General features: G+C 39.4%; 1 protein-coding gene across 3 annotated transcripts in view; it reads left to right on the top strand.

Moving 5' to 3' along the window:
• Nucleotides 1-25,790, top strand: part of CIITA (class II major histocompatibility complex transactivator) — a 37,341-nt gene extending 11,551 nt beyond the window's left edge. For all 3 annotated transcript variants that reach the window (XM_072935723.1, XM_041719143.2, XM_072935724.1), the window contains 20 exons: nt 4,131-4,272; nt 5,083-5,196; nt 5,620-5,679; nt 6,987-7,070; nt 7,641-7,703; nt 10,354-10,503; nt 11,640-11,780; nt 11,918-11,974; nt 12,740-12,799; nt 13,940-14,005; nt 14,431-16,138; nt 16,240-16,413; nt 17,269-17,340; nt 18,662-18,742; nt 19,736-19,828; nt 20,175-20,258; nt 20,995-21,078; nt 21,560-21,643; nt 22,192-22,284; nt 23,668-25,790. In XM_072935723.1, the coding sequence (XP_072791824.1) occupies nt 4,146-4,272; nt 5,083-5,196; nt 5,620-5,679; nt 6,987-7,070; nt 7,641-7,703; nt 10,354-10,503; nt 11,640-11,780; nt 11,918-11,974; nt 12,740-12,799; nt 13,940-14,005; nt 14,431-16,138; nt 16,240-16,413; nt 17,269-17,340; nt 18,662-18,742; nt 19,736-19,828; nt 20,175-20,258; nt 20,995-21,078; nt 21,560-21,643; nt 22,192-22,264 (3,375 nt within the window). In that variant the 5' untranslated portion in view covers nt 4,131-4,145 and the 3' untranslated portion in view covers nt 22,265-22,284; nt 23,668-25,790. The remainder of the gene's footprint in view (nt 1-4,130; nt 4,273-5,082; nt 5,197-5,619; nt 5,680-6,986; nt 7,071-7,640; nt 7,704-10,353; nt 10,504-11,639; nt 11,781-11,917; nt 11,975-12,739; nt 12,800-13,939; nt 14,006-14,430; nt 16,139-16,239; nt 16,414-17,268; nt 17,341-18,661; nt 18,743-19,735; nt 19,829-20,174; nt 20,259-20,994; nt 21,079-21,559; nt 21,644-22,191; nt 22,285-23,667) is intronic.
• Nucleotides 25,791-27,311: the final 1,521 nt, after the last annotated feature.

The raw sequence follows: 27,311 nt of genomic DNA, 5'->3' as shown, positions 1-27,311 counted from the left end.
GGAATTGTTACTTATTTATTTGGGAAGAGGAAATGGATATAAGTGACTGGAACATGAAGAGAATTTCATCCTTCCCCACTGCTGGCTTGCCCTCCTCCCAGATAAGCTTGTCCCAAAACATTGTCTGAGCAAATGCCAGGAAACAGCTCTGCCTTTGGGGGAGTGCCTTGTGCACCTTGACATAACCTTGGGAGCGGGGGACATGGAAAATGAGAGAAAACTTTCTAAAGTTGGTGAAAGAAAACAAGGCTATAAAATTGTGGCCAACAATATTGAGCTTTTTGATCAACGTGCTTTTAAATCGAAGTACTGGTGTTTCACTGGACTCCTTATTTACAGCTTGATATAACCTGCTTTTTGTCAGCTTGTTTCACTCAGACTCATAAGGAGCACCTAATGGGTCTGGGGTGTTGCAGGAAAATAGCATTTGTTCAGTAATCTTTGTATTTCATTTTTCAACTTCCTGTCTTCACAGCAGTCCCACTCTTCCATTTTTCTTATTCCAGGACTTGGAATGTTATGAAAGACTTGAATGTTATGTCATCCTCTGGTTAAAAAGTGTGCGATTTGCATGGCACTACTACTCTTTTCTATGAATTATCCTCAGCTTCCTAAACTGGTCCAAAAGTTAAATTGGAGGGGGAATTCCTCTGTTCCTAAAATGACTTTACTAATTTTCATTTTCTTAACCTCTGTACTCATGAGGGACACTTAGTGCCTGTTAGTTCATATGTCAGCAAAGGTTTGGGAAGGAAAGCCCCTAACAACTCTCCTCAAATCTTTTCTCCTTTACATTATTATTGGAGTACATGTTGCATTTAGGCCTTTATAATCCTTCTCAGATAACATTTTATTTCTATTAGTAGCAGACCCCATTGCCTGGAATCTTTAACATGTTGACCCTTTAAAATATAAGGCACAATTAAATCAAATTATTTGGGAAACATGATGAATCAAAATGACCTCCAGTGCCTTTAGAGATCTAAAATGCCCCATCTAACTCTTATGATTAACATGTGATTTAAGTGAACACCTACTCCTTCTCTGTCCTTGTACAGTGATGGTCACTATTTCTTTAACTACTTTTCCAGCATTTTTAATTCATATATCACTTCAACTCTAAAAGATCACTGAAAAAAAAGCATTGTGAGTCTTGGAAGTGAACCATATTGTCATGCCATGTATGAAGGATGCAGAGCTGAACCAAATGCATCCTGCATAGAGACTTGGCAGTGTCAGGTGTGCCCAGAGTCACTGCAGAGGTGTAACAAAGGGCACACAGGGTGCCAAGTGTGGCCATGCAGCTGGAGCATATCAGCTGCTGGGGAAAGGAGGTGTTATTTAAGGATTTAAAGAACAATATTTGTCTTAACCACTGTCCAAACCACAAAGGATTGAACTTTCTGAATGGCACAGAAATACATTTGGAAGCACGTCCTGTCTCTCCCCAGCTCGTTCCCTTTGTGCGTGGAAGCCTCACGGGTGGCCCTGGGGACCCCTGTCCTGCAGGTCCCTGCAAGCTCTGCCTTGCTCCTTCTGAGAGCTGCCACTGGCCTTCACAGCCCTAACACAGAAATCATTACAAAATTTGCTATTCCTCTGGCATGAAGCTGTGCCAAATACTCCTTTTGGCAGCACTGAGTCCCATGAGACCCCAAAGGGAATGTAGTATCAGTAAATGAAGTTAAAATAATGTATGAAACAACAGCATAACGTATGAAACAACAGAGGAAGTGCTGAGCAGTACAGAGCTTATTCACTCTTCACCTCAGACAGGACTGCTGGGATGCTGTGACAAAAAATGGGGAAGCTCTGGGGAAGGAGTTGCTGCTGTAAACAAGCTTGGTAAAGGTCTGGTTTCATTTTGTGTCCTTCAGTTACAATATGTGGCAAAACACTTGCTGCCCCTGATGTGTCAATTTCCTTGCCTCTGACTCCTCTCCATGTAGAAATTTCCATCTTTCAAAAACTTGCTTCTTTATTCACAGTATATTTTCCATGGTGGACCATGTTTTTAATGCAGCAGAATATAGCTGTTACTAAAAATTATTTTGGTTCATTAGAATGAAATGGTTTCATTAGAATGAAATCCCAGGATCTTAAATCCAGTGTAGTCAATAGAGAGACATCTATATAAGGATTTATGTCAAAACCAAAACAATGAAGAAAAAACCCAGAATAAGATGAGGGCCCTTCAGAGTGGTGAAGCAAAGGAAAAAAAAAAAAAAAAAGCAAGCAACCAAGTTTGTAATTTTTGAAAGAGTGGCAATCTTCATCTTGTTAAGGTAGAAGAGTATGTTTCCCTCACTCCCATGCACCTGAGATGTACCATCATTTACATTTAAGCTCTGTAGTCAGACTCGGCACTGCCAAGACTTTCCCTTGGTTGCTTCCTGACTTCTTGACTATTGTAGCATAAAACATTTTTTAATTTCTAATGTATTTATCCACAGAGAAATGCTATTGAAAGAAAAGTTTAAAAGTAGAAAAGCTCTTATGACTATAGCTTGGTAGTTCCATGAAGATTAAGTAGGCCTACTCAATGTCTTTCCCTAGGACATGTCCTTTTCTTTGTGCTGTAGTCAAGCAATTTGCCAGTCACTGAACATGAAGTGATAGATTTTTCTGTCTTGCATTCCCTTAAGCCTTCTGTCCAAGTTCTTCTCTGACTCTAACCCCAAAATTATATTGACTCAGAGGTAATTTTTCAACAGCTTTATTCACAAAGTCTGGAAGCTTGGCCTTCTGAAAGGCCCTATTTAGATTTTCTGTTAATTTAACAAATGGAAGGGGCACAACTCAGTGTTGCAACAAACTGAAAATTTAATCTGGTAATCTGGTGTGTTTATAACCTCATTCTTGGTTCTCAGGCAGGTTTATAAACTTCTGCTTTCCATTTATAGCTGCTAAGTAAAAATACAAATTTTTGTAGTCTTGGTAACGTAGTGAGGCTATAAAACATGAAAAAGGAGAACTATCTTAGTGCAGGCTATTCCTACTCGTGGAACCACACCATGTTCACCTACTTTTCAAACTTCTGGCTCTAGATTTTGGCATTTTCTGCAACAAATGCAGAAATATCCATTTCCAAGCTGTCCAGAGGGACAACACTATGGAGGGATAAGAGGAATGAAGATGGGTTTATAACAAGGCAGCACGTGGTAGTGTGTGATAAGGTCTGCTCTGCCTTCTTTCATCACAGCTGCAGTGCTGGCTGTTGTTGGTTTTTCCATGTTGCAGGTAGGTGTCATGGTACAGCAGTTGCTCCCTGTTGCACTCCTCAGGAACAGAGATGGATGCAGACAGGGACATCACTGGTCTTCTGCTAAGGGCAAAGTATTTGAGAGCCATTTATTAGATATTCTTCATTGCAAAATACATTGTTTGATGCCAAGCTGAAGCTTTCCATGGTTGTGGAATATGGACACCAATTTTAACAGGATAGAGTCTGAAAATTTTGCTGGTTGTTCTTTTCATCCTGGTATCTCAGTATTATGCTGGAGTAAATAATTTGGATCACCAGCTCAGGTGGCATTTATACCAGTGATCTATAAACACTGAAGAACCAATATTTGGGTTTGAAATAATGTGATAAAGATGATGAAAAAGTAATCTGTAGTGTTATTCTATACTTGTGGAATATCCAGGAGGAATGTTTGAACTGATTCTAGTGTTTGCTGTCGTAACTAGAAGGAAATAGAAGGGAATTTACAATGATGTGGAGGAACAGATAAACTTTATGAACAAATGTGGCTTCTGGATTCTCCCATCATATTCACTGTAGTCTTCTAATTCACCTGATACCTACTGGATTTGTGCATCATTTATATCCTGGTAAGATACCAGGGTTGCCACGTATTCAATATTTGGCACTTTTGGTCCAGGTGGTCAGATTGCAGTGTCCCACTTCTCTCACTGGAGTAAAAGACAGGTGAGTCTCACTGCAGGTTGTCTCTGGATCTCTGAGTAATTCAGGGCTATAACTCAATGCAGGTCTTAGTAAGAAATGCCATCTCTCCAGCCTCAAGATCTGTGTCTTGCCAACAGAAAGCCACAGTGCAGGATTTGTGGATTTGACTGACAAAAGCTGTGGCTGTGTCATAGCTAACTGCTGTGCAATCTGATTTCAGACAAAGAGACAAACCATGGATTCAGTATTTGTGCCTGAAAATGGCTACCTTGATTTACTGCACAGTGATATTGATCCATTGCATCTGTGTACTTTCTTTGATACTAAGTCATCTGGAGATGAAGAAGGTGACTTCTCTACAGGTTAGTAAAACACTAAAAAAATACTTGACTGGTTTATTCCTCATGCTGTAAGTCATTGCCATCTCTTCTCAGCTCCAAAGCCACCTCATGGCAGTTTATCATGGTGACTGAGTTGAAGTCTGCAAGCATTTGCTGTTAGGATGTGGTTTGTCTGTGTCTGTACATACAGTGACTGCTTCCAGAAACTGTCACATTTTTAAATTGTACATATCCATGACCTTACTTGCTCAGTGACTGAAAGTAGAATGAATTAGGGGTCAAGCACTGACTCATGCTATCACAGATGTTTCACCGTTTGGAATACTTTTGAGCCTCAGCAATGTCTGAGATGATGCAGGTAAATCAAACATCATCAGGACATGGCACCAGTTTCTGGAAGCTGGGCATCTCTGCTGTGAAGGTGTTACATGGCCAACTGGCAGCTTCACAGGCAATTTGCAGTGCAGTTCAGGGATTATCATGGACACAGGATTGTTCTGAGCAGGGCATATCCTGAAGGATAAGAAGGCTTAATAGGCTGTATGAGTCTGGGCTTGATCATTATAGAATGGATTTGGGAAATATTTTATTTACTAGGAGAGATGAGGTCTCAGAGTTTAGCAAAAGAAAAGTGCTGATTTCCAGGTGACTAAATTACTGAGAGTTCAGTTCTGTTCCTTCTTAGCCAACACACAATGAAAAGCCAAAGCCTTCTGCTGAAGTAACAAATCTGCCTGTTCTGCAAGTCCTGCTATCTGGTTTTTTATGCTTGGTTATGGCATTCATTGAGCCAATGCATATTGACTTAACTCTAGATCTTATTAACTCTAGATCTTGAAGTTGAGGCCAACAACTATGAACAGTTAAATAATGTGGATTTCCCATATGAAAATGGAGATGGGTTCTACCCCTGTTGCAACACCACAGATGCTTATGCTAAAATAGGTATGAAAGCAATTTTGTTTTTTTAATCTTTATTTTACAATCATTTGCTATAGCTGTTTCTTATAAACTCTATTCTCAATCTGAAGCCATGGCATTTACTCAAGTAGCCTTTCCCTCATGTGTGATAGATCTGATTTAGAGTACCTGAACCTGTGCATTGTGGAGAAACTGATTAGCAGCTGCTTGTGGCTATTGGGGGAAAATCTCTCTACTAATATCTCCTTCTGCTTAATACTTCCGTTCTCTACTTCTCTTTTCTTGTGATTTTTATTTCCTGAACAAGTTACAAGAAAAACTTAATTTAACTCTTCCATTTTACTTACTGCAGAGTTCTGTTAATGAGGATAAGCTTACTAGAGTTTTGCTGTGACATTTACTGTGTCATTATTGTGTTCCTCTTTTGTTTTTTTCCTTTGTTTTTAGCTGAATTAGTAGAATATGTGCTCAAGGATCAGCAGGAGAAGCAGGTCGAAGACATTTTTGGTAAGATTGATATGGCATAGGCTTTCTTCATGACAATGTTCTGTCTAGCACGTGCTTCATCCAGCCAGTTTGAACACCGGTATCTTCTTCTTTCCCCCTGGGTACAGTATCCAAGGATTTTCTTGGAAAACTTAGGATTTTATGCATTTTTGCAGGCCTTTCTTGCAGGCCTTTCTCAAAGATGGCAGTTTTGTCTCTGACCAAGCTGCTGATCATGTCACCATGGCCAAAGAATATGCACAGTTTCACTGTCAAGTGCATTAATAGCCTCAAGTAGCATCACACTTACTCTGAGCACAGCAGGGATGATACATATAAGTCCCCAGAGCACTTTGCATGTGTATAAATACAGTTTACACACACTGATTTCTGTCCAGGATGCAAAGAACTGCCTGAGGAAGTATGTCAAGTTTTACTTCTCACCTTGATTAATGCAGCAATGATATTATATTTATAATAAATAATTCCTTCATCCATTCTTGACTGGAGACATTGCTTGTCTTGTGGTACCAAATCATTGTTTTGGTAGCAGCACAAATACAGCTGTTTACTATTCCAGAACAGATATATCAATAGGTGGCTGTTGAGAAATCCATAGAACCAGAAGGTTCACAGAATATCTGTATATCCTATTTTATGTTTGAGCAAAATAATTTGGACTAATTTTCCAATGGGCAGTCTTTCCGTAGAATAATCTTGGCTGTGGGAAGCTTATATGGCTTTTCAAATGATTTATGCTGCTCCCTTGTGTTTAGAATTTGGGGGGGGGGGGGGGGGGGTTTGCACCTAATAGCAATATTTTTATTGGTTTTAGAAAAAAATAGAATGTAATATTAGTTCTTAAGTATTTTCTGATAAATGTATGGTGTGAACAACTTCACAATTCTTGCAGCACAGAATATAAAATCTTTTTAGAATCCTTTATTCTGTCTCTTAAAGGATCTAATCCCTTGAGTACATAAATTGAGTAGTACTGAAATCACACTGTGACACAGCTGCAATATTTTATCCTTTGCTTATCATTAGAGCATTGAGAAGTATTTAAGTTTTATTAGTCACTGCCAGTAGATTAATAGTTTGCAGTTCAGAAATTAACACAGGGTGATAAAGTCTGCATTCAGACCTCTGTGGGCTTTCTAAGTCATGTGGATCTGGGTACATATTTTATTGCATTATTTGATTTTTATCTTTTATTTGGAGCACATTTTATCTTTGCTCTCTGTTGTTGCGGTTTTCTTGTTTTTATTCTTCTCTGTAATTTTTTAGGAGAATAAAGTTTGACATTGGACCATATTTCATGTTTTTAGCAGGGAACCTTATTTTGGATGACATTGCTTCTGAAAACACTGAGAAATTTCCTGACATGAAGATCCAGTCATGTCTTAAACGAAGTAAGTGTAAACAGTGAGAACATGAAAGGCTTTGTGCCTGAGTTCTAAACTTGCATTACAGCCCCTTGGCTTTAGCACAGCCCCAATGCACTTGTTATGCAGTTCTTCAGTGACACCAGACTGCTTCCTCTGCCTTTGTTCATGCTTGTCAGCAGGAACTGAAAGCAGCTCTTCCAAGCGTAGAATTTACAGTTCGCAGAATTTGTTTTCCTGTAACATAACAGTAAACATGTTCTATTTCTTTGCATTTTTGTCATCTTCATGGCAGTGTTGACTTTGTTTTCAGTGTATCTATAGCTTAGTAAGCATTGGCTGAACAATTGCTCCTTTAATAGCAAGAATGGCCAAAATCTTTGGCACAAAAATCTGCAGCCTAATTCAAACTTCACAGAGTGAAATAACATGAGGCTTTTCACATTCATTTTTATACATTGGACCTGTACAGTTCTGAAATAGCTGAATTGAAACTGGCAATGCCTCCTTTCAGTTAAAAAAGTTAAAATAAGTTCCATGGGCTAAATCTAAAATTACCAAAATTTTGCCACTTACTATGACCTTGCTTTCTTTCAGCTTTCTTAGGCTCTGCAGCAGAAAGTTACTGTGATGCTTCAGAACCCAAATATAAGAAAATTGGTAAGTCATTGGCTAAATAAGAAAAGGTTATTGAACATATATTGTCTCATGTTCCAAAACCTCATCCTCTGTTAGGTACTGTAACTCTACCTTCCAGAAAAGTTTGCTCTCCTCTCATAGATTCAGTGATTTTGATCATCATGCATGTTCATGTTTATGCAAAAATCACACTTTTGGATTCCTCTTACTAATTTATGATATAACAAATCCATGTCCTCCTATCTGCAGCAATTAAATTGTGCAACTTAGGATCAGCTACAAGGTCACCTAAGAGCAGTTGGATCCTTATACTTCAAAAGTACATGTTCCTGCCAGGTGATAGGAAAATTACTTGCTTAACATCAACACAGGGACAGCTCACCTTTTCTAAATCCACATAAGGGAAGAAAGAAAAATAATGGAGACCTGGGTCAGTGCCAAATTCTGTAAATTTTATCACGTACACCTTTTTTCCCACTGGATTTTTGGAAGATGTCTCACTTGGAGCAAAAAGGATCACACCCAGAAAATGTGGAGCCATGACCTGAATCATATTAACTGTCAGGTCATAGCTCCACATGCCCTGGGTTTGATCCTCTTTCTTCCAAGTGTGACCTCTTCCAAAAGTCCAGTGAAACATCCTAGTGAAAATAATAACTGTGAAGAGATGATTTATTGGCCTAGTCCATGCCATAAAGTCCTTTAAACTAAACAAAGAAAGGGAGAAAGGGAAATTTCTAGGTTTTGCACATTGTTAGACCATCTACAAGACAACACCTGGGGCCAGCAGGCAGGCTGGAATTTGTGCCCTAGGTGTAAACTGGTGCTAATGTTCTTACCCAGCTGTAGCCTAAAGGGGTATCTCAGGCAGTGCTAAACCAGCAAAACACTCTTCCAAAATCCAGGTGAGAACAACCAGTTTTCACTATTTTATATTGTGGTTTGAATGGACATCTGACTCATTTTATGTAAGCGAACCTCACAAGCCTCCTAAACCCTTGGGGCCATGTACATATTGGGGGGTGGCCAAACCAGTGGGTAACCTAGAGATCCATCCTGAGTTCTGGGATCTGGGACTGCACCTCAGCACAGTTCAGACAAGGAGCTGGCATAGACTGCATGAAAGTCAGTGAGAAGATCCACCTGCACCATGACCTTGATCCAAGCTGGCTTTCCAGAGTTCTTGTGGAGTTCTGAGGGAGTGGGGAGGGAGAACCGAGCAGAAAAACATGTTTGCTAGCTCTGGGAAAGTTATCAGAGTTTCTACTGAACTGGTACCTTCTGATTGTATTTATTTAGACACAGGTAAAGTTCCTGGCAGTTAGCAGCCGTTAAAGGTGGATTACTTTCTATTTGCTTAAGTTCCTTTATGGATTTGACACTTTTAAAAGCTTATATTTATGCCACACTAATAATAATAGTTTTCCATAAGGAAATGGCACATCAGTTCCAAATGCCTCACCCTACAGAACATGCATTCCAGATGAAAGGATCATCACAGAGCTAACAGGTGCTTTGTGAAGCTGCACCCATCCTTTTGCTGGAAGTCCTCAGAATATTATGTTTCTCTACTGTCCTTGACCCAGTGAAGGTGCTGAGGAAGGAAATTATACATAAAACAGCATAACTACTGTGTACAAAAATCTAATTGACAAAAAGATGAGCTATTTGACAAAATCAGGAGTTTATTTAACCTGTCACAAGTGTACAATATGATCCTGCAAAGGCAAATGCATCAGCTTTTCAGAAGTGCAAGACTACCTATAGCAAAGAGAATAATGTGTACTAAAGTTCAAAGTAGTAAGCCAAGGATGAGATTATTTCAAAGGAATTGAATGAAATAGTGGCACAAACTCCACACATGTTTGTAGCTCCTGACAAAAACATCAGACCACAGAAAGTGATGAAGTATAGACTTACTTGTTGCAGCTAGACAGGGGAGGGAAACAAAAAGCAAAACCAACTCTGAGAATAGGGGTGTTGTAAAATCAATGAAACTAACAGATTAATTCAAATAAGCAGGTGTGTCTTCCTTGTTTTGTAGGAGTCTTTCGATAAAAAGGTAAAATTGTGCAATGCACAAACCTCTCACCCTATTTGTTCTATTATTGGAGGAAAAAATAAGCTGCAGAGGAGATACATCTTTAAAAGCTCTGGTGCTTGTGACTGTTCTTTGGGAGACACTTAACACACACTCTTTGTCTTTACAAGCACTGCAGTGTCTAAGTAGAGAGTCAAAGTCGCCAGCTTATTGTTTGTGGGCCTCTGCTCTTGTGGAATATTGAGACAGCAAACTATGCTTGGAAAATCATTACAGCCAATGTAAGACATTGTTATGTCTTATCTGTCAGTCATCTATGTGTAGGGTCATGTACATCTAGATACATCTGGAAATAAGAGAGGCCAGGAAAGATGAAGAAAAAGAAAATTTAAAGAGAAACTACTGAGAAGAAAAAGTGATCTACTACAGAATTTAATAAATACATTTTAGATTCTGAGAGCTTAATAGTTTTTAGAAAGCTATTGTGAATTGCTCTTGCTTTTGGAAAGTCAAAACACAGCAGATCAGGATCAAGTGGTTGATTGTATCTACTGGGACCTCTTCTTTTGTTCCTTTAAATTCTATCAATGAGATAATTTTCTCCTTTTGTTTTGCTATTTTATTTTAAAGTGGAAGTCTCTGCAGCTTCTGCAGGGAATGGCAGTTTCTTTGCTATGCCTCTCAACAGCCACCCAGTGAACTGCACCTCTCTAACTAACCAGTACATGTCCTGTTCTGTTCCTGCTGCCCATGGGCTGGAAAGAAGCCTCATAATTCCTGGTACGTAGAGTACAGCTGTAGGTGTGCACCTGTACACAGGCTGATTTACACATGGGGAAAACTTTCTTATAAATATTGTCATTGACTTTGAGCAATGGCAGGTATGGCAGCTTTTAAAGGTGTGGCACTCACTCAAAGAATGTAAAATATTCAAGGGAAATTAAAAGGGCATTGCTCCTAATTGAGTACAATGAATCTTTCATTTAATTGGTGCAGGTTATAACAGAACAGTTATTTACTATATGCCAATCTAAGTAATTACTTACTTGTCTTAAGAATAGGAAGCCACAAAATTTTCATTATTAAACTTTAATATATTTCCAGTTTCCTTTTCATCCAGAGATTTGTAAAAAACTGAGGGATAATTACATTTGCAGCAGTAGAGCTAAATCTAGGCTGTGATTTAGCACATGGAAATTGAGCAGTAATCCCACTGATGGGCTGTGTAGGCACCTGTCCTGGGCCATGCTGGGTAGCAGAGGGTGCTCCTGGTACACTGAGAAGTGCTAATGACAAAGGCCCACTTTAACACCTTTCACTGTTAAGTCTGTGCTGGAAAGGAACCAGTGTGTAAGCTGGAAGTCTTGAAGTATACCTCATGCGAGCTGAAGCAGCGTAAAGTAACAGAAGAAATTCTGTCCCACCTACAGAAACTCAGAGCTATGGCTGATTAAATTGCAAGCTTTGAATCATCAAAAAACTTTCCCAGTGTGGGTTGAGGGGGAGGATGCTTGTACAACCTGCATGATGTGCAGTTGTTTGGGAAGGAAGGTAAATTTAATGCAGATGCATACTGATTACACATTTTCTCTTCTCTGGATCTTTAAATATATATTTACAGACTTTGCCTTAAGCACATTTCCTTATGAGAATAGAATTTCTCTTTAGACTATTGAAAACAGTGGCTGCTAAAAACTGGGTAATCCCTTATATTTCAAGCTCATCATACCTTGTAAGAGTTCTTTTTTAATGGGTTCTATGGACTTCATGTGATCCAGGAATTCTCCACCAGGAAGATTTGCCTAGAAGCTGTCAGAAAGGATAAGTACCTGTTAGAAAGCTTTTTCTCTCTCATAAAGCTTTAGAAAGCACAACCCTTTAAAAACAGAAGAGTAATTGTTCTGCATTCATTTCAGGATTGTCAGAACCTTTGACCACAGAGTGCCAACCAGTCAGTGTGAAAGGGTACCAAGAGAATCTAGGCTTGGCAGGTCCTCCTCAGCAGATATTTAACTTTGTTCTTGAAAATGGTACATCTGATGTTATAGTATATCCAGGTAAGAGAAATAGCCTTTTATCCCCATAAAGAGGCATAAAGTGCTAAAAAAAAATCATTGCTGCCAACAGCAGCATTGATTAAATTAAGTTACTGATAGCTATGATATGCTGAAAAGTATGCTTTATTTTTTGCCAGTGCTGACATCTTCCATGGAAACATTCATGTCTCCAAGTTTTCCAGTTAATTTATGTGGTAAGTGGAAAATTGGGGTTTATATATGTGCAGCACTTTGAACTGGGAGAGAAACCATATTGTTTCTAATCAAAGCCAGTTCTCCCCTCCAGGCTTTACTCATATTGACCTGAAAAAAAAAACAAAAATTGATGGTATTTCCTTCTTTGTATTGATTACTGGCTGCTTAGTCTGATCCAAAATGTACAGATAAGAGTTGTAGAACTTCAGGTTCAGCAGCCAAACCCCTGTGTTTTCTATGACATCCAGTTTCTGGAAGAAGTTAGGTTTAGTTAAAACAATGCAAAGCCCAGGGTGCTGGAGCACCCTTAGAAAGTGGGAGATGATCTGATGCTGGCATGGCCTGAGCATCTTAAATGCTCAGTGCTGGCAGCCAGAGTGCAGCTAGATCCCATGGAAGCCCCAAAAACAACATGATGATGACTTATTTAGCTAAGCAATACTGAAACCTAATGCACAGAAAGGCTTATAATGAAATCAGAGCCTTGGTCAGAATTTAACAGTCCCACTTCAGGTAAAAGACTTTCCTGAGACGCTTTTCTTCCATCCCTCAGAGGGCTGTTGGAATCCAGAGTTTGATAGCAGTTTTGTTTCTGGTCCCTGTGCCCAGTGCAGGAGTTTGTTGCCCTCTTGTGGCTTCCAGTATCCCAAAAGCAAAAGTATAACATGGACATTAAGAGGCAAATATCCCTAGCTAAATTTGTAAATTGTATTTACTGTTTATGTAAATAAACAATGCCAATAATTCGAACTGATTTACTGCAGCACAACATACGTATGCCACAAGCCCCGGAATTCCAGATGCAGCAACAGACAGATTAGCACGTAAGATGCCAAGCCAATTTCTTTGTCTTTTTTAAAAGTTCTTCACTCCTACCTGCTTTGACCATTTTTCCATCTAAATGTCTCATTATAGATTTTTTTTTCTGTTCTTCCATTCTGTTTTCTTAGTTAATAAAATAAACAGTAAATCAAAACCGAACACTTGCTTGCCCAGCCCATCTTAATTCAATATTTTTCTTAATGGAAGCTTTTGGTGCTTCCTTTTTAGAAGCAATTCTGAACTTAAACCATTCTGAAGGTTGCTGACATGGAGGGTAGGAATTCATTTCCAGATCTCTGAAACTGTAAGATTTGTATTTCTTTGAGACCACATTCTACATCAAAATGATCAAGATGATATTCTGGTATGAAACATATTTAGGGAGATTAATCTGTATTGGGTAAATTTTTGCACATCTCTGCTGTGTGTGGTTACAAGACTCTGAGGCTGAGTTTGTTACAGCCTTTGTCAATTTAAATTCTGTCTTGCATCTGCAAAGCTCTTCCTACCAAAAGTTTTGTTAAAACTGATGCTCTGCAATTACCAATCTGTAGAAAAATGTGTTCTTTCTGAAAAATTCCCAATTTCTTTGAGTAAAGGAGACATTGTTCACCTGACCCAGCTGCAAAATTCTGTAGTAGTTTGAAAGCAAACAGGTGAAAATAAAGTAACTGGACAGCAATATGACTTTGTCAGGGAGAGTCATGGGTAAATACTGTTACCAAGAGTCGCTTCTCTGCAACTTTCATCTTTAGTGCTTGGTTACAAAGTGTGGAATAACAAAAGGAAGCTATTGCTTTGAAGACATAAGGAAGCACTATGTGTGAACATTAATTTATGCAAAACACTGACATTTGAAAAGAACAGTGGATGTCACCTGGTGATGGTAAATCTGCTTCCCACAACTGTCAGAACAGCTGTTGTCTTGTTTGATGCCATTCTGCCTCTAACTGCACACCAGCAGAATTCTACTTGTGGGAGAATTTTATTCATTTTCTTGTAAAATTAACAAAATATCTCTTACTCTGAATATATGCTACAATGAACTTGGAAATTTGCATTAATCTTATCATTAAAATTAGTAAAGCTGAATCAGTGATTATTTAGATGTCTTTTTCAAGTATATTGTTTTGTTTCTCCAGATTTAGAGGAATTTCAAGAAGTTCAAGATTCCATAATTTCTTCTGAAGAACCTTTCAAAAGACCAGGTGAGTTTAGGCTCTTGAACCTTCCAGTATTTTTTGGGAAAAGATTCTGTCTTTCTTTCCATACAGAGAGCAATTCAACAAATTGTGAAGCTGTTCTGAGGGTCTGAGCACAATTTCTGGTTTCAAGATATTAGACTTGGCTTCCAGTAGATATCTAGCTGCTACCTGCTTAGCAGCTCAGTGTACTTCATTGGTTTTATCATGTGTACATGAGAACTCCAAATTTATTCAGTTCATAGATCTGAAAGTTTCTCTTGTGTCTGCACTTCTCAGCTGCAGTTGCATGAGCTAAATCCAGCCCTATGGGCTTTATGGGAATGCCTGTGCTTTCACCATATTGCAATCAGGTACTTAAGCCACCTCGAAATTATGTTGTAGTTTTTGGACTGGTTCCTTCAGTTTGTGTGTGCTCTTTATTTCTCTAGAGCAAGTGGAAACTTTCTGTTCATCCCTTAAGGATTATTTCCGAGACACCTGCAAATCTGTGACCATGGAGCGGGAAGTAAATCTGGATCACCTGTTCATTGATAGGACACTTGTTCAAAGTCAAACTGAAACCAAGACTGGAAAGAATAGTGCAAAAGCAATGGAAAAGGAGCTGGTAACCTGCAGCCTGCAAGAGAAGGAAAAGACAGCCATTGATAGAAGCCAAATATTTCAAATCCAACAGCGTAAAGACTTAGAGACTAAAGTGATTGTGGTTCTGGGAAAGGCAGGAATGGGCAAAAGCATTCTCATTCAGAAGATCTGCCAGGACTGGTCCAATGGAGAGTTTTCTCAGTTTGAATTTGTATTTTGGTTTGACTGCAAACAAATAAGTTTGCCTGAGAAGCAATACAGCCTGAAGGAGTTGCTTCTTGAATTTTTTGTAAAACCTCAAGAGGGAAGCAAAGAGATCTTTGAGTATATGTTGCAAAATCCTGGTAAAGTCCTTCTGATTTTTGATGGTTTTAAAGGATTGCATGATCATGAGAATTTTCCTCGTTGCTCAGCCAGCCAGCCTGAAAAGGATTTATGCAGTATAAAGGAGCTGCTCTCAGGACTCATCCAAAAAAAGGTGCTCAATGGCTGTACTTTATTATTTACAGCAAGACCAAAAGACAAACTGTACCAGTATATGTCCAAAGTGGATAAGACTATTGAAATTGTAGGATTTTCTCCTCAGCAGAGAGAATTGTACATAACCAAATACTTTGAAGAATCACTCTATTGTGATAGTGCACTGAAATTAATCAAAGAGTGTGAGTACTTGTTCAGTCATTGTTACAGTCCTGTTATGTGTAGATTTGTTTGTTTTCTCTGTGAGACAGTGCTTGAAATGGGAGAGAACAGTCTTCCTTCAACTCTTACTGAAGTCTTCCTGAAATTTTTTCAGCAGAAGATCATGTTTATGCAAACAGATGTTACAACCACACAAAATCAAGAGAGTCTTGCTACCCTAGCTCGTGTAGCCTGGTGTCTTGGAGAAAAGCACCAAAGCGCCATGAAAAGTGATCTTATTCCTTCTAAGGAAGTTAAAGAGTTTGCTCTGAAGTATGGGTTTTTCCTGCCATTTGCATTGCCCAGACATTCAGATAGTGAAGAAGAGGAATTTGGGAGCACATTCTCTGATTTTGTCATTCAGAATTTCTTGTGTGCACTTCACCTTTTGTTAGCAGAAGAGCTCAAGGATAAAAATCTAACAAAGTACTTGTCTTTTCTATCAAAGAAGAAAAAACCTTATAACTGGTTAGATTTAATGCCTCGATTTTTGGCTGGTTTGATGTTTCTCCAGGATGACCCCTCCTTCTGCTCTCTTTCAAATGAGGATGAAAAACAGTCAACCAAGAAGCAGAAGACACTCTTGAAATACATCAGAAGGCTGCAGATTAATACTCTCTGTCCAGAGAGGTTGCTGGAGCTTTTATGTTGTGCTTATGAAACACAGAACAATTATCTTCTGCAGCATGTGGCCTTGAGACTCGAGCCAGAGTTGTCTTTTCTGGGCATAGTTCTTACACCACCTGATGTCCATGTACTGCACTCTGTTTTGAAAAGGTCAAGAAAAGAGTTTTCCTTGGATTTGCGGAACAGCAGCATTGACATGCAAGGGCTGCAAGCCTTGGTCAGCCTAAGGAATGTGACATCATTCAGGTTGGTCACTCTCTGTACCCCATAGCTCTGGGTATAGAGGACATTTTCATGCAACAGCAGCAGTCACATCTGTTGGTTTTGCATGTTTTGTCACTTCACAGGGCTTCCCTCAGTGACACAGTCAGACTCTGGAAATCTTTGGAACAGACAAAAGACTACGAACTGCTGAAAGCATCCACAGAGAAATTTGTTCTTGATCCCTTTAAGGCAAAGACAATGAAGGACATCAGTGACCTCTCCGACCTTGTAGAGTTGCAGGAGAAGATGATGAATTGGTAGGATCATTTGTGATCAAAACTCCTCTTATATCAGCAGTTTATGAAAACAGGGTTTCACCACCAGTCCTGGACAATGGAGTTGTCTGCTTGTCCAGAGGAGAAGTAATTAAGGCAGTGCAAACTCCTGGGTCATCTCAGGGGGTTCTCCTACCCCCGTGTGAGGTGGCTGTCATGGCAGGGATGAGCAATGACAGCACCGTGCAGAGCAGGCATCAAAACTGCCACTGAAAGAGCCAGCTGGCATTTCTCTTTAAACTCTGAGTATGCCATCTTCCAATTGCTTTCAGTTACATAACTTGGGCTGATTCTTTCTCCCCGTAGTACCTGGGCATAAACAAAAGCCTGTTTTGCACTGGTTCCAAAAGGCCTGGGTCAGTCCTTCAGCCCAGGAGGTAAAATCTTGTGATACATAGACTAGAAACCCTGTGCTCAATCCCTACTGCTGATGTAGCTGGGGGATTGGTTGCAATTAAAAACATGCAGAAGTAAAATTTTGTTGTTTGTTTTGGGTTTTTTTAAATTATGACTTCTATTTTAACATGGATGGAGTATTTTGATTAAACTATAGATAAAATAGTTGCACGTTTGACAGAAAATAGTTGATTTAGAAAAATGTATTTTTAAGTTTTATTGGAAAATGAGCAAGCAATTGCCCTGTGAAAGGCAATTATTGGATTGAAATTACTCAGTTGAAGAAAGGTTGGAGCAGAAGTTACTCTGAAGTTTCCTGGTTCCTCAGTTAATGCAACAGTGATTTATTTTCTGTAAACATTTGCTAACAAATTGTTTTTAAAGCACTATTTTGGCTGCTAAAATATTTATCATACTCTGATTCTACTGTAATTAATTTAGTGTGCAAGAAGCATCTGGTTGCACCAGCTATGAAATTCCTGCCATCAGAAACCTCAGAAAACTTGAATTTGCGTAAGTGCTGAACTTCTACTGATTGAGGTGGTCATGTTTTAGGAGGAGCAGTCATGGGTGTTGGCTACAGCCATTGCACTGATGTATAGTCAGCTTAAAGCATTATGTAAACCCCATTTATTGCTATCTTGCTTTTCTCTGAACTAGATTTATTAATGTATGGCCAAAACTCAAAGAACATCATTTCTGGCTCCTGCTGCAATGCAGATCAACAGGGCTCTACGAATTTTTGTTGTTTTGATACAAGTTACCTCCTGACCACAAGGTACTGATCTTGTGCCACAGGGCATAAAGTATTTTGACTGTGATCCAACTACCTGGGAAATATTTTTTCCCCCAGAAATACTAAACTTTTCTGTCTGAGTCTTCTGATGTGATTTTTCTCCCCTATCAGATCTAAGGCCATGAGAGGATTACATCAGAGGATGCCTCCCAAATAAATTGTTTAACACCCTTTTCCTGGAAGACAGAAGGTTGACTTAGTAACACTACTTTAAATGTGAAGTTTTAGTAACACTTCTCTTTTTCCCCCCAAACTGTAAGCAGCCACCAAGGCTATTCTATTGCTCAAAATAGCTTGTCATAGTGTGTGAATTAGTTTGGGCAGAAACTGCATCAGTGCAATGGAGAATTCTCATCAGGTCTTCACCTGTTTCCTGCTCTGTAGATCTAACCCAACCTGGGACACCTATGCTTGGCCTCACTTCTGATTTCATGCTGCTTTCTCTTCTAATTTCCTCTTCCTATTTCCTTTTATTTAAATTTTGCTTAAAATGCTAATCCTTTTAAATAACTGAACTTGTTCTGATACTAAAGAAACTCCAAATAGGATATGAGAGACAAATGCTTGGAACATGAATATCAAAGTGAAATTTATGCTTTAAGCTGCAGTAAAATGTTGATCTTAAGTTAAACTGAATTGTTAGTAGTTGGGGGGAAATAACTATGTTTTCATTTCAGTTGTATTGAGATAGATATGTATTTAATCTCAAGATTATACTCACAGTGAAAAACCTGAAAAAGATAGAGAACAGAAACAAAAGAATCTCTAAAAGTGAGATAAATCTTGCAGAGAGGAACAAAAAGTGGCAAATGTCCCACTGCTGCTGTGCAAGCTCTGTCCTACCTGGTCTTAGCCTTGTTGGTCCTCATCTGGAGGCTTCACAGCAGAATTCCTTGGTGCAGGTGGTAGGCAATGGTTACTTCTCAGGAGTGTAAAGTAGCTTGAAATGGGGGCTGCAGGGAAAGAACTCAAAAATTCCTGAGTTTTGCTGCTTGTGAGCATGTGAAAGACCTGCTGCATGTCTGTATTTTCTTCCAGGCTGGGTCCAGCATGTGGCCTTCAAGGATTGCTAAAACTCGTGAAAATTCTTGCAGCATTTCCATCACTTCAGCATTTAGAGTGAGTTCTGCTAAAGATTCATTTTGCTAACATTTCTCCTCAGTAGCCTTTGATGATGGAGAAGCTCTTGTAGCCAAGAAACATTTTATTTGCCAACAAGACACCTTGTTTGATGACCAAACTGAACAGCAGAAACATTCCCAAACTGTTAGAGCAGCCTAAAAGCTGCCACTCCCCATCTTCCCTGATGGTTTGTTCAGAACCCTCAGTCCCTTCCTGGGTGTTCCTGGGTGGGTAAAGGTTCAGTACAGAGCCCCTGGGGTCCCCACCACTGACCAATGGCCTGCAGTGACTTCTGACTTCACTGGAGCTCCAGAACACCCATGACAAACCAACTCTCTTAGTTTTAAGCTTCTTTACACTAGAAAGTGTACCAGCAGTAGTCAGGGTTGTGCCATGGAACCTGTGGGAAGGTCCCTGGGTCTTGAGAGGCACTTTGGCTTTATGCAGCCCATTGGCTGCATTGGTCTGTATTGTAGCTGGCCTTTTCATGGTATTTCAGGAAAACAATAAAATATTTAATACATTCAGTATATCCCAGCATTATCTGTCAGATTAGAAGGGGATCCAGTATCTGAAATTGTGACTAGATAAGAGGAAAACTTCATTTTTAATACTCCCTCTCTGGAGACGGAGCTATTTAGGCAAGGATTTACAGCCTCTGCTGGATTTTGTCAGTTCTGTATTTTTGTGTGCACAGGAAATCTCCTTTCAGCTTAGCTGGAACACAGCTATTTCATAACTATTTTAATAATCATGCATATCAAAGGAAATGGGTCAAGGCATTCAACTAGTAAAAAAAAAAATTCTTTTGCTTTAAATTTGGACAGCAGAAAGCTGCTTATTAGAGATGCTGTAATTTATGTGATGCTTCATGCCAATTGAGGTTACTGCAGAGAAGCTTTTCAAGATAGATAGAGTGGTCTCTGAGGTAAATAAACCACAAAAATTTAGATTAAAAGGGAAGCTAATTCTCTTTTTGTTGTCACACAGCCTTGATGCTCTGAGTGAAAATAGCATAGGAGATGAAGGAGCAAAGAGTCTATCTGAAGTCTTTCCAACCTTGACATCACTAGAAACATTAAAGTAAGTGCATTAAAGTAACATTAAAGTAAGGTTAACAGTTCAGGGAAATTTTGAGAATAAACAGATTAAACCTAGAGATTTAAGGGACTGTCTGTTAACAACTATGGGCTAAAGTATCCCATGGGCATGGAAGACCAATGGGCCTATGGAGATACTTAATCAGTACATTCATTAGACAAATAGATTAATCCTTCCTGACCTCTTCAAGGGCTCTGTCTTGCCTTTTTCTCTGGATTTGGTCTAAACAGACTGTCCAAATTATATTTTTTTTTTAATTTAAAATTAATTTCCTCCACATTGTAATAAATTAGTGTGCTTGACTAACAAGTGATCTCACTTGCTGTAGTTTATCACAGAATAAAATAACAGACGTGGGTGCAGAGAACCTTGCTACAGCTCTCCCTTCCTTGTCTTCCTTAAAAACACTAAGGTGAGTAGTTGTATCCTGTTGAGTTGTTTTGAAAACATACCTTGCTGTCTCTGTCAGAAACTACTGAACAGGGAAAAAAAGAGCTAACACTGTGCAGCAGCCAAACTTTTCACTTCATTCTTGCATAAAGGCTTCAGAAAGAAGAGAAGTATGACAGACATACAGAAGGATATCTGGGAATATAGCAAGGACTGGACAGATGTTTAGATCCAGTCCATAATACCCACTCTCGAATCATGCCCTGCACAGATGTGCACCCAGGGCCACCATCTGCTGCAAACCCAAAGCTGTCTGTGTTTGCTGATACAGGGACAGTGATCCATCCCACTGCACTGGGAATTCTGGCACCGGCTGGAGTGAAGCAGGGAATGCAAGAAACCTTGGTGTGCATTTCTGGAGTAGTTTGGTGATGTGGAAATTTTCTGAATGCTGTACCCCAAATCTTTGAGATTCATTTTTTGGCAGATTTAAAATTTGATCTGTGTAGAGAGAAATTTCTTATTATCCATAGAACAGAATCTAGACAGTTTTTTGCTGTACCTGTGCTAGGTGAAGAAGGATGTGGCCATTTACCTTACTTGATACAGGAAAAATGAATGTGTGTTTTAAACTTTAATTGCAAATAAGGATAAAATGAAAGTTAAGATATACTTGCCATATTTGAAAACCCTTCATCTAATATCTGTGTACATTATCCATTATTCAATTGTGACTATTCTGGTTTGGTTTTCTGCAGCTTGTACAATAACAACATTTGTGATTTTGGAGCAGAAAATCTGGCAAAGGTTCTTCCTGCAATGACATCTTTAAGAGTGCTAGAGTGAGTATGAAATCTTTTGAGATGGCCCAGGAAAGCTTACTTCATTGGAGACTGAAAATACAAATGTTCCATGTTTCGTTTTGGAGGAGACAGAAACTGAGGAAGAAGATGTTGGGAAAATTCCACAGGGGAAATGTGCTTCTGCAGAGTCCAGATAGTCAGTGATTAGAAAGGATTAAGGAACTGTTCACCATAAACCCAGAAATATTGGTGTTAAGGTGGGAGAATAGGCTCATGGAGGAGCTAGAGAGTGACCTCAGGACCATGGTAAAAGGAATCCCTCAGATTAACATAATGAAGTTCCCATTCAACCTTCTGAGTGTATTATTACAGGTTTTTTGAATTGACAATCTATTTTGGGTTTTTTCCTTTTTCTTCCTTATCCCATCTGCAGATTAACTTATATAGTATTTTTTCTTTTGAATGAAATGTTTGATTACATGATTTAATTTGGATTAACAAAGTTGTTTTTATTCCTCAGTGTTCAGTATAACAAAATAACTGGTGTTGGAGCCCAGCAGCTGACTGACAGCCTACGAAAATGTCCCCATATGAAGAACTTGGTGTAAGTCTCTTGACAGACTGTTTGCTATACCTTCATCCTGTAAAACTGGGTTAGCCATCATGCTAAATCTGTATGTCAGATTTAAAAGAGGCACAAATGAAGACATCACCAAAATACAAAAGCAGGGATGTTAAAAAATGTTGTCTCTGGTTTCAGCTGACTTAGTTCCCAGTCGTTTGAGGGATAAACAATGAACGGCCATCACTACTGGTTAAATAGACTGAAGCTACCATACACATTCAGAGGAAGAGAGTTTGATGAAAGGTTAAAAAACAGTTACAGAGACAGGAGTGCAGTTGTGTCCTGTAACCAGAGTCAACAAGATTATGGAGTACTGAACTGCTTTTTTCTAAATCAAAATTTTCCTTTGCTCCATAGTTTATATGCTTTCATAGCATGATAGTAAAGGGAAGAGCAACTTAAAAAAAAAAGAAGAAGAAAACAACATCAACAACAACCAAAAAAGCCACAAACACATCAAACACACCAAAAAAAGGTGAAGCAAATTGCACTTAAAATCTCTTTCCTTTCTGAATTTGCCCTTACAGGATGTGGAATCCTACCATTCCCTATGGAGTTCTTGAACACCTTCACCAGCTGGACTCCAGGATCAGTGTGTAGATTCAGAGGATTCCATAAAGGTAACAAACTTTGGCTGCCTGAGACGACCAGGTTTGTTTCTGTGGGAGCTGGTGATTCCAGGCTCACTGGCAGCAGGCACAGTAACAGCAGCCATGTGTTTGGAGATGGTGCCCTAGAGTGGCACAGATCAATGTCACATCAGGCCCCCTTTCACTGCACTCACCTTGCACCCCCCACCTCTCTGGCACCTGCACTAGCAGACTGCAAGTGCTTTATTAAGAAAAATGAACCTCTAGAACTCCCAGTCCAGCCCAGTTCAGTGACTGGCAGCTGCCCTGCTTACCTTCTTTTTTCTTTTGTGGAAAACTAAAGCTCTGTGTATTTCTCATGTTTAATAGATGAGTTCTCTACTCCTCAGAACTTGTTTTGTGTTGAATTTTAGTAAGTTCTTCCACTTTGCCTTTATTGAATACAAATCCTCAACAGCTGCTTGTCTGACTATGCAGCTGTACCTGTACTGTACTCAGAGCAAAACACACCTTCCTACATTCCTTGCTCTCAGTGTCATTGTGTGATTTAGCCACTGACAGCCACTTTTACTTCATTGATCCTGCCTGCACAGTTTCAAGGATCCTTGAAGTAATTGCATTGTGAAGAATTTAATAAGTTTCTCAATGATTACCAGGATTTGATGCCTTGATGGTCCTGGACTGAAGGGGCTGCAGCCAGCAGGGGAAGTTGGGGAGTTCGTGTAGGATTTCTCTTCCCAGTTTTCTGCCATGCGCTTCCTCTTGCTCTTAAAAAAAAAAAATTATGCATGTTGCATCAGCTAAATGATCCTAGTGAAGAATGAGATGCCATAGTCAAGCCAGATATCAGATGTGCTCCAGCTTTCTTTAGATGGCCAGGATACAAACTGCAGTGTGCTCACCAGCTGCACGAGCCATGCTACAAATGGGCCTGGCCAGGGGATAGCTGCAGCTGTCAGTGGCTCCTGGGCCATGCAGTGAGCCAAGCTTGTGCATGACCCCTGCTCTCCCTGCAGTAATCTCCAGATGTAGACTGGGCTGTTTGTATAGCTGCAGTTGTGGAAGATTCAGGTGCCACAGCAGCTTCACAGACCAGCTTTTTACAGCAGCAGTGAAAAATTGTGGTGCTCCTTACTAGTCTACAGTCACTAAATCTTTATTCTGTTGAACTACCCTAACTCCTTGAGAAAAGAGATACTAGGGATATGATCACTGTGAGGAAACCTGCATTAGCTCTGAGGATAAATAACACCAGGAACTCTGGAACTCCTGTCTCCCAACCTTGAAACATTCAGTATCCACCAACCACTGTTGTCTGTTTACAGAGCTCATTAAATCTATGATTTTTTGTAATTTTAATGAGGTTTAATCTGATGGGTGTACATCTAATGCTCTGTTTTCATCATTTCACAGGTGTCATAAAGAAAAGGGGAGGGTGTCCTCTGTGCTTTCCTGTCTTCTTGCTGCTTTATGAATCAGTGTTCTCATGTTTGTTGCAAAAAATCACGTTTCAGTTTCTAAGCAATGCTTAAATTGGGTGAATTACAGAGTTTTAAAATGCTATTCAAAGACCCAACTGTATTTCTACTTAAGTAGTAAAAATTAAGTAACATCAAAGATGAAAAGAGCATCTGGATACTGTGACCACCATTAAAGGAGACCAGGAACCACAAGAATATTGTGAGTATAAAAATGCATCATTGAGTCATCGAAGAGGAAACTGAAAGTTGCTCAACCTGCAACATCTGAAGCACTGGCAGATCAAATCTGAATGTTTTCTCCATGGTGCCAGTGGTAACTACCATCAAATTTGCTCTAATGATTTTGGACTTTCAAAGCTCAGTGTTACACATTTCACCTGTCTGTATGGACTCATTGGAAGCACTAGGGTGAGGAGCCTAAAAAAGAGTCATCAGCCCTAGAAAATGTTCTGATAAGATTATCCACAAGCATCTAGAAGTTGCTCTTTTCTTCATAATAATCAGTGAATCTAGAAGCTGCTCTTTTCTTCACTAATAATCAGTGCTGCCTTAAGGGATAGAAACATCTTCTATGATTTGTTACAGAATCCTTCAAAAAGATTGGGAAAAAAAAAAAGTAATGAGAAGAAAGGAATTGAAAGTGAAAAACTGTGAAGTATTCTTCTAACATTATTGCAGAAATCCAAATAGATAAAAATAGCCAGTTCATTGCACACAAATCCTCAAACGATCTTTGAAGGTTTTTACTTTGTCTCAAATGAGAACTCTAAAGTCATATACCTGGATTGATATTTAATTTCTTAAATGCAGCTGGCAGCATAAATGTTTACAAGCACCAGTTTTATACTTGACAGTGATCACTACTGTGTGTGGTTTATGTGGCCTTCTGGTTCAGAGTTATAAGTAACCAGGCAATCAGACAAAAGCACATTTCAAAACACATGTCTATGCTGCTGGTCTCAGTCATAATGTGGGCCAAATATTCATCCTTCTGACTGCAACAGCAAACCACTTGTCTCTTTTATTCTTTTATTTCTTCTCTGTGAACATGAAGAGAACTTTAAATTGTGCAGAGGCAATTGGCAGGTCAAGAGCACCATTCTGGATTCCTATCCAGACACAGCCTGAGACAGAACAACAAAAAGCTAGGAATGCTCAAAATGCCACAAATGGGGAAGTCTTTATTTCACAGTTAGCTCAGAGTTAGTTCAACAACCTCTTTGAAATCTCTTCTGCTTGGAAGCACTGACAATACTGACCCAAGTGCAAACTAGAATCTCTCAAATACTCTGTTTCTTGATCTTTAAAAATTCCCAGATTTAAACAGTTCAAAATCACAACAGTCATATTCTTTCCAGCAAGTTCTACTCCTCTCTTAAGTTTCAGTGCCTGCAAAATCTTGACAGCAGGGATGTGGACAAATTAAAGAGAGTGGGCAAATTAAAGAGAGGAGAGAGAAAGGAAGGTCTGTTTGTTGTTTCTGAGAGCAGGGAATCAGGCACGTAAAGGAACAGAGAGCAAGGAGCAAAAACTCTGTGGAGAATATGATTGTAATTAGAATGAGGTATTTTTCCTAATTACTTGCATGGTTCTTCTCTGTAGCCAAACTCTAGCCAGAGCCATGCATAAAAATCTTATTTATCCTCTCCTCTTGGAGCTGCTTGAATGGGAGGTAGTTTGAGCCAAATCTGGTGTGGTAGTCCTGTTAGCCTGCAGCACTCTCCCCATGCACATCCGTGGTGAGCCCTTCTCTTGACCTCTCCTAACTAAGCTTTGGATGACAAATGCTCCTTTAGGGATATATTCTGCAGCTGCACTTTACCATGACTGAGTCTGAAAATGTGCTAAATATTCCACAGGCAGCTGAATGTTAGAGGATGCTGTCTGGACTACTAAAATCATGTTGGCTGTACTGCTGTTCTCTGAGTTAGTGGGAGTTTTATAATGTATAGGAAGTTTATAATGTACAGATTGTAAATTTTCATACAGTGTTTTGGTTGTCTTTACACATCTTTTTTAAAGTATTAATAAAAGTAAGTATTCTGTTTAACAGTACCTTCTAGTACCTGTTGAAAATTATTTTGATTTTTCTCTTGGGAACACTGTGAAACCACACAGCAACTGCTGGCTTCTGCCACAGTAACAGGTTTGGGGCTTTGTTTTGCAGGTTAGTGGAAAGAGCTGTGTGTGAGGGAGACAGGATGGGCCTGCTGGCACTGAACAGTTCAGCGGGCTGGAAGTGGAGAAATAATTCTTTCTTAACAGGAACAAGTTCTTGCAATGCCAACTGACAGACTCTAAGTTCAGGATCAGGAGATACAAATGTGCTGACTGAGGCCACCTGCTAAAAAAAGCAACAAGGGCTTTTCATCCTTTCTCAATCTTTGGAGTTAAAAGTTCTAAAATTAATCCAGGTGTAAAGTCTAGATATTCTTATGGCACCAAGCTCCTCCAAAATGTTTTTGTCAAATGAGTGCTTTATGTATAGAAACCGAAGTCACTGGGTACCTTCTAAGAAACTTTTAGATCAAATCTCTGTTCTGAAAAAATACTTTAGGATGAGAAAAATTCTGCTCTCTTTATGTCCATCTATTTTTGTTGTCAAAGAAGCCTTGCTAAAATGCCAAGGATTGTGTTACCATGGTTGTCAGAGCCTGTAACACTCTCCCCATCCTTTAAATGCACGAAGCTGAGCTGTTCTGAGAAATCAGAAATCTTGGTCTAAGAGTCAGAATCTCCAAAGTGACAGACTCGGGGAAATTTGTGTTGTTTTATTGTGCACTGTGTGGCACAAACCCACTGCAGAGAATGTATTACAAACTCCTAGGTACTGCAGTAAGTACCAATAGTGACAAACTGAGCCATGTTCTTAAAAAGGCATATGTGGGACCCTGAAAAACTAGTGAAGCCATCTCTGTGAACACTATGAATTAATAATTATAGAGGCAGCAGGAATGCCCCCTGCAGTAGCAAAATTCAGCCTTTACTGAGTTATTACCAAATGGGCACATGAACACATGCTTGACAAGTTTGTAAACTTGGTTATTCTTTCTATAGGCACCTAAATGGGGACTTGTCTTCCATAAATATATCTTTATGTGTGTTAGAATATTGTGCCCTAAGTGACTTCATTCCTGAATTACTGTCCAGGGACTGTGTGGAACAAAACACTTGTCAGTGTTTAAAGGTCTTGAACTGCACCTGATGAAACCTGTCTTGGAGAAATGCTGCTTGGCTCAATGTCAGTTCTTCCCCTCTTGCAGGAGCAGCTGAAAATTGCACGTGGAGCACAGAATTTTGGGGACTGGGAGCTAATTTCTACTGCCTAGGAGCTAAAATGTGCTATTTGAATGCAACACACTGGGAGTATCAGGATACACAAGTTTGTCATTGTTCCATGGGGGATCTAAGCCATCACCCTCTTGTTCCCTCATACTGGCTGAAAAGAGACTCCTGACACCATCTGTCTGCAGTGGGGAGCCCACACTGGAGCAGATGGCCAACACAGACTGCAGAGGACAGACATCATGCAGAGAGTGTCAGCAGAATTGTTTTCAATTCTGCTTTATCCAAAAT

Source organism: Taeniopygia guttata, chromosome 14 (assembly GCF_048771995.1).
Source record: "Taeniopygia guttata chromosome 14, bTaeGut7.mat, whole genome shotgun sequence".
NCBI lineage: Eukaryota > Metazoa > Chordata > Aves > Passeriformes > Estrildidae > Taeniopygia > Taeniopygia guttata.
This window is presented reverse-complemented; position numbering and strand designations above follow the sequence as displayed.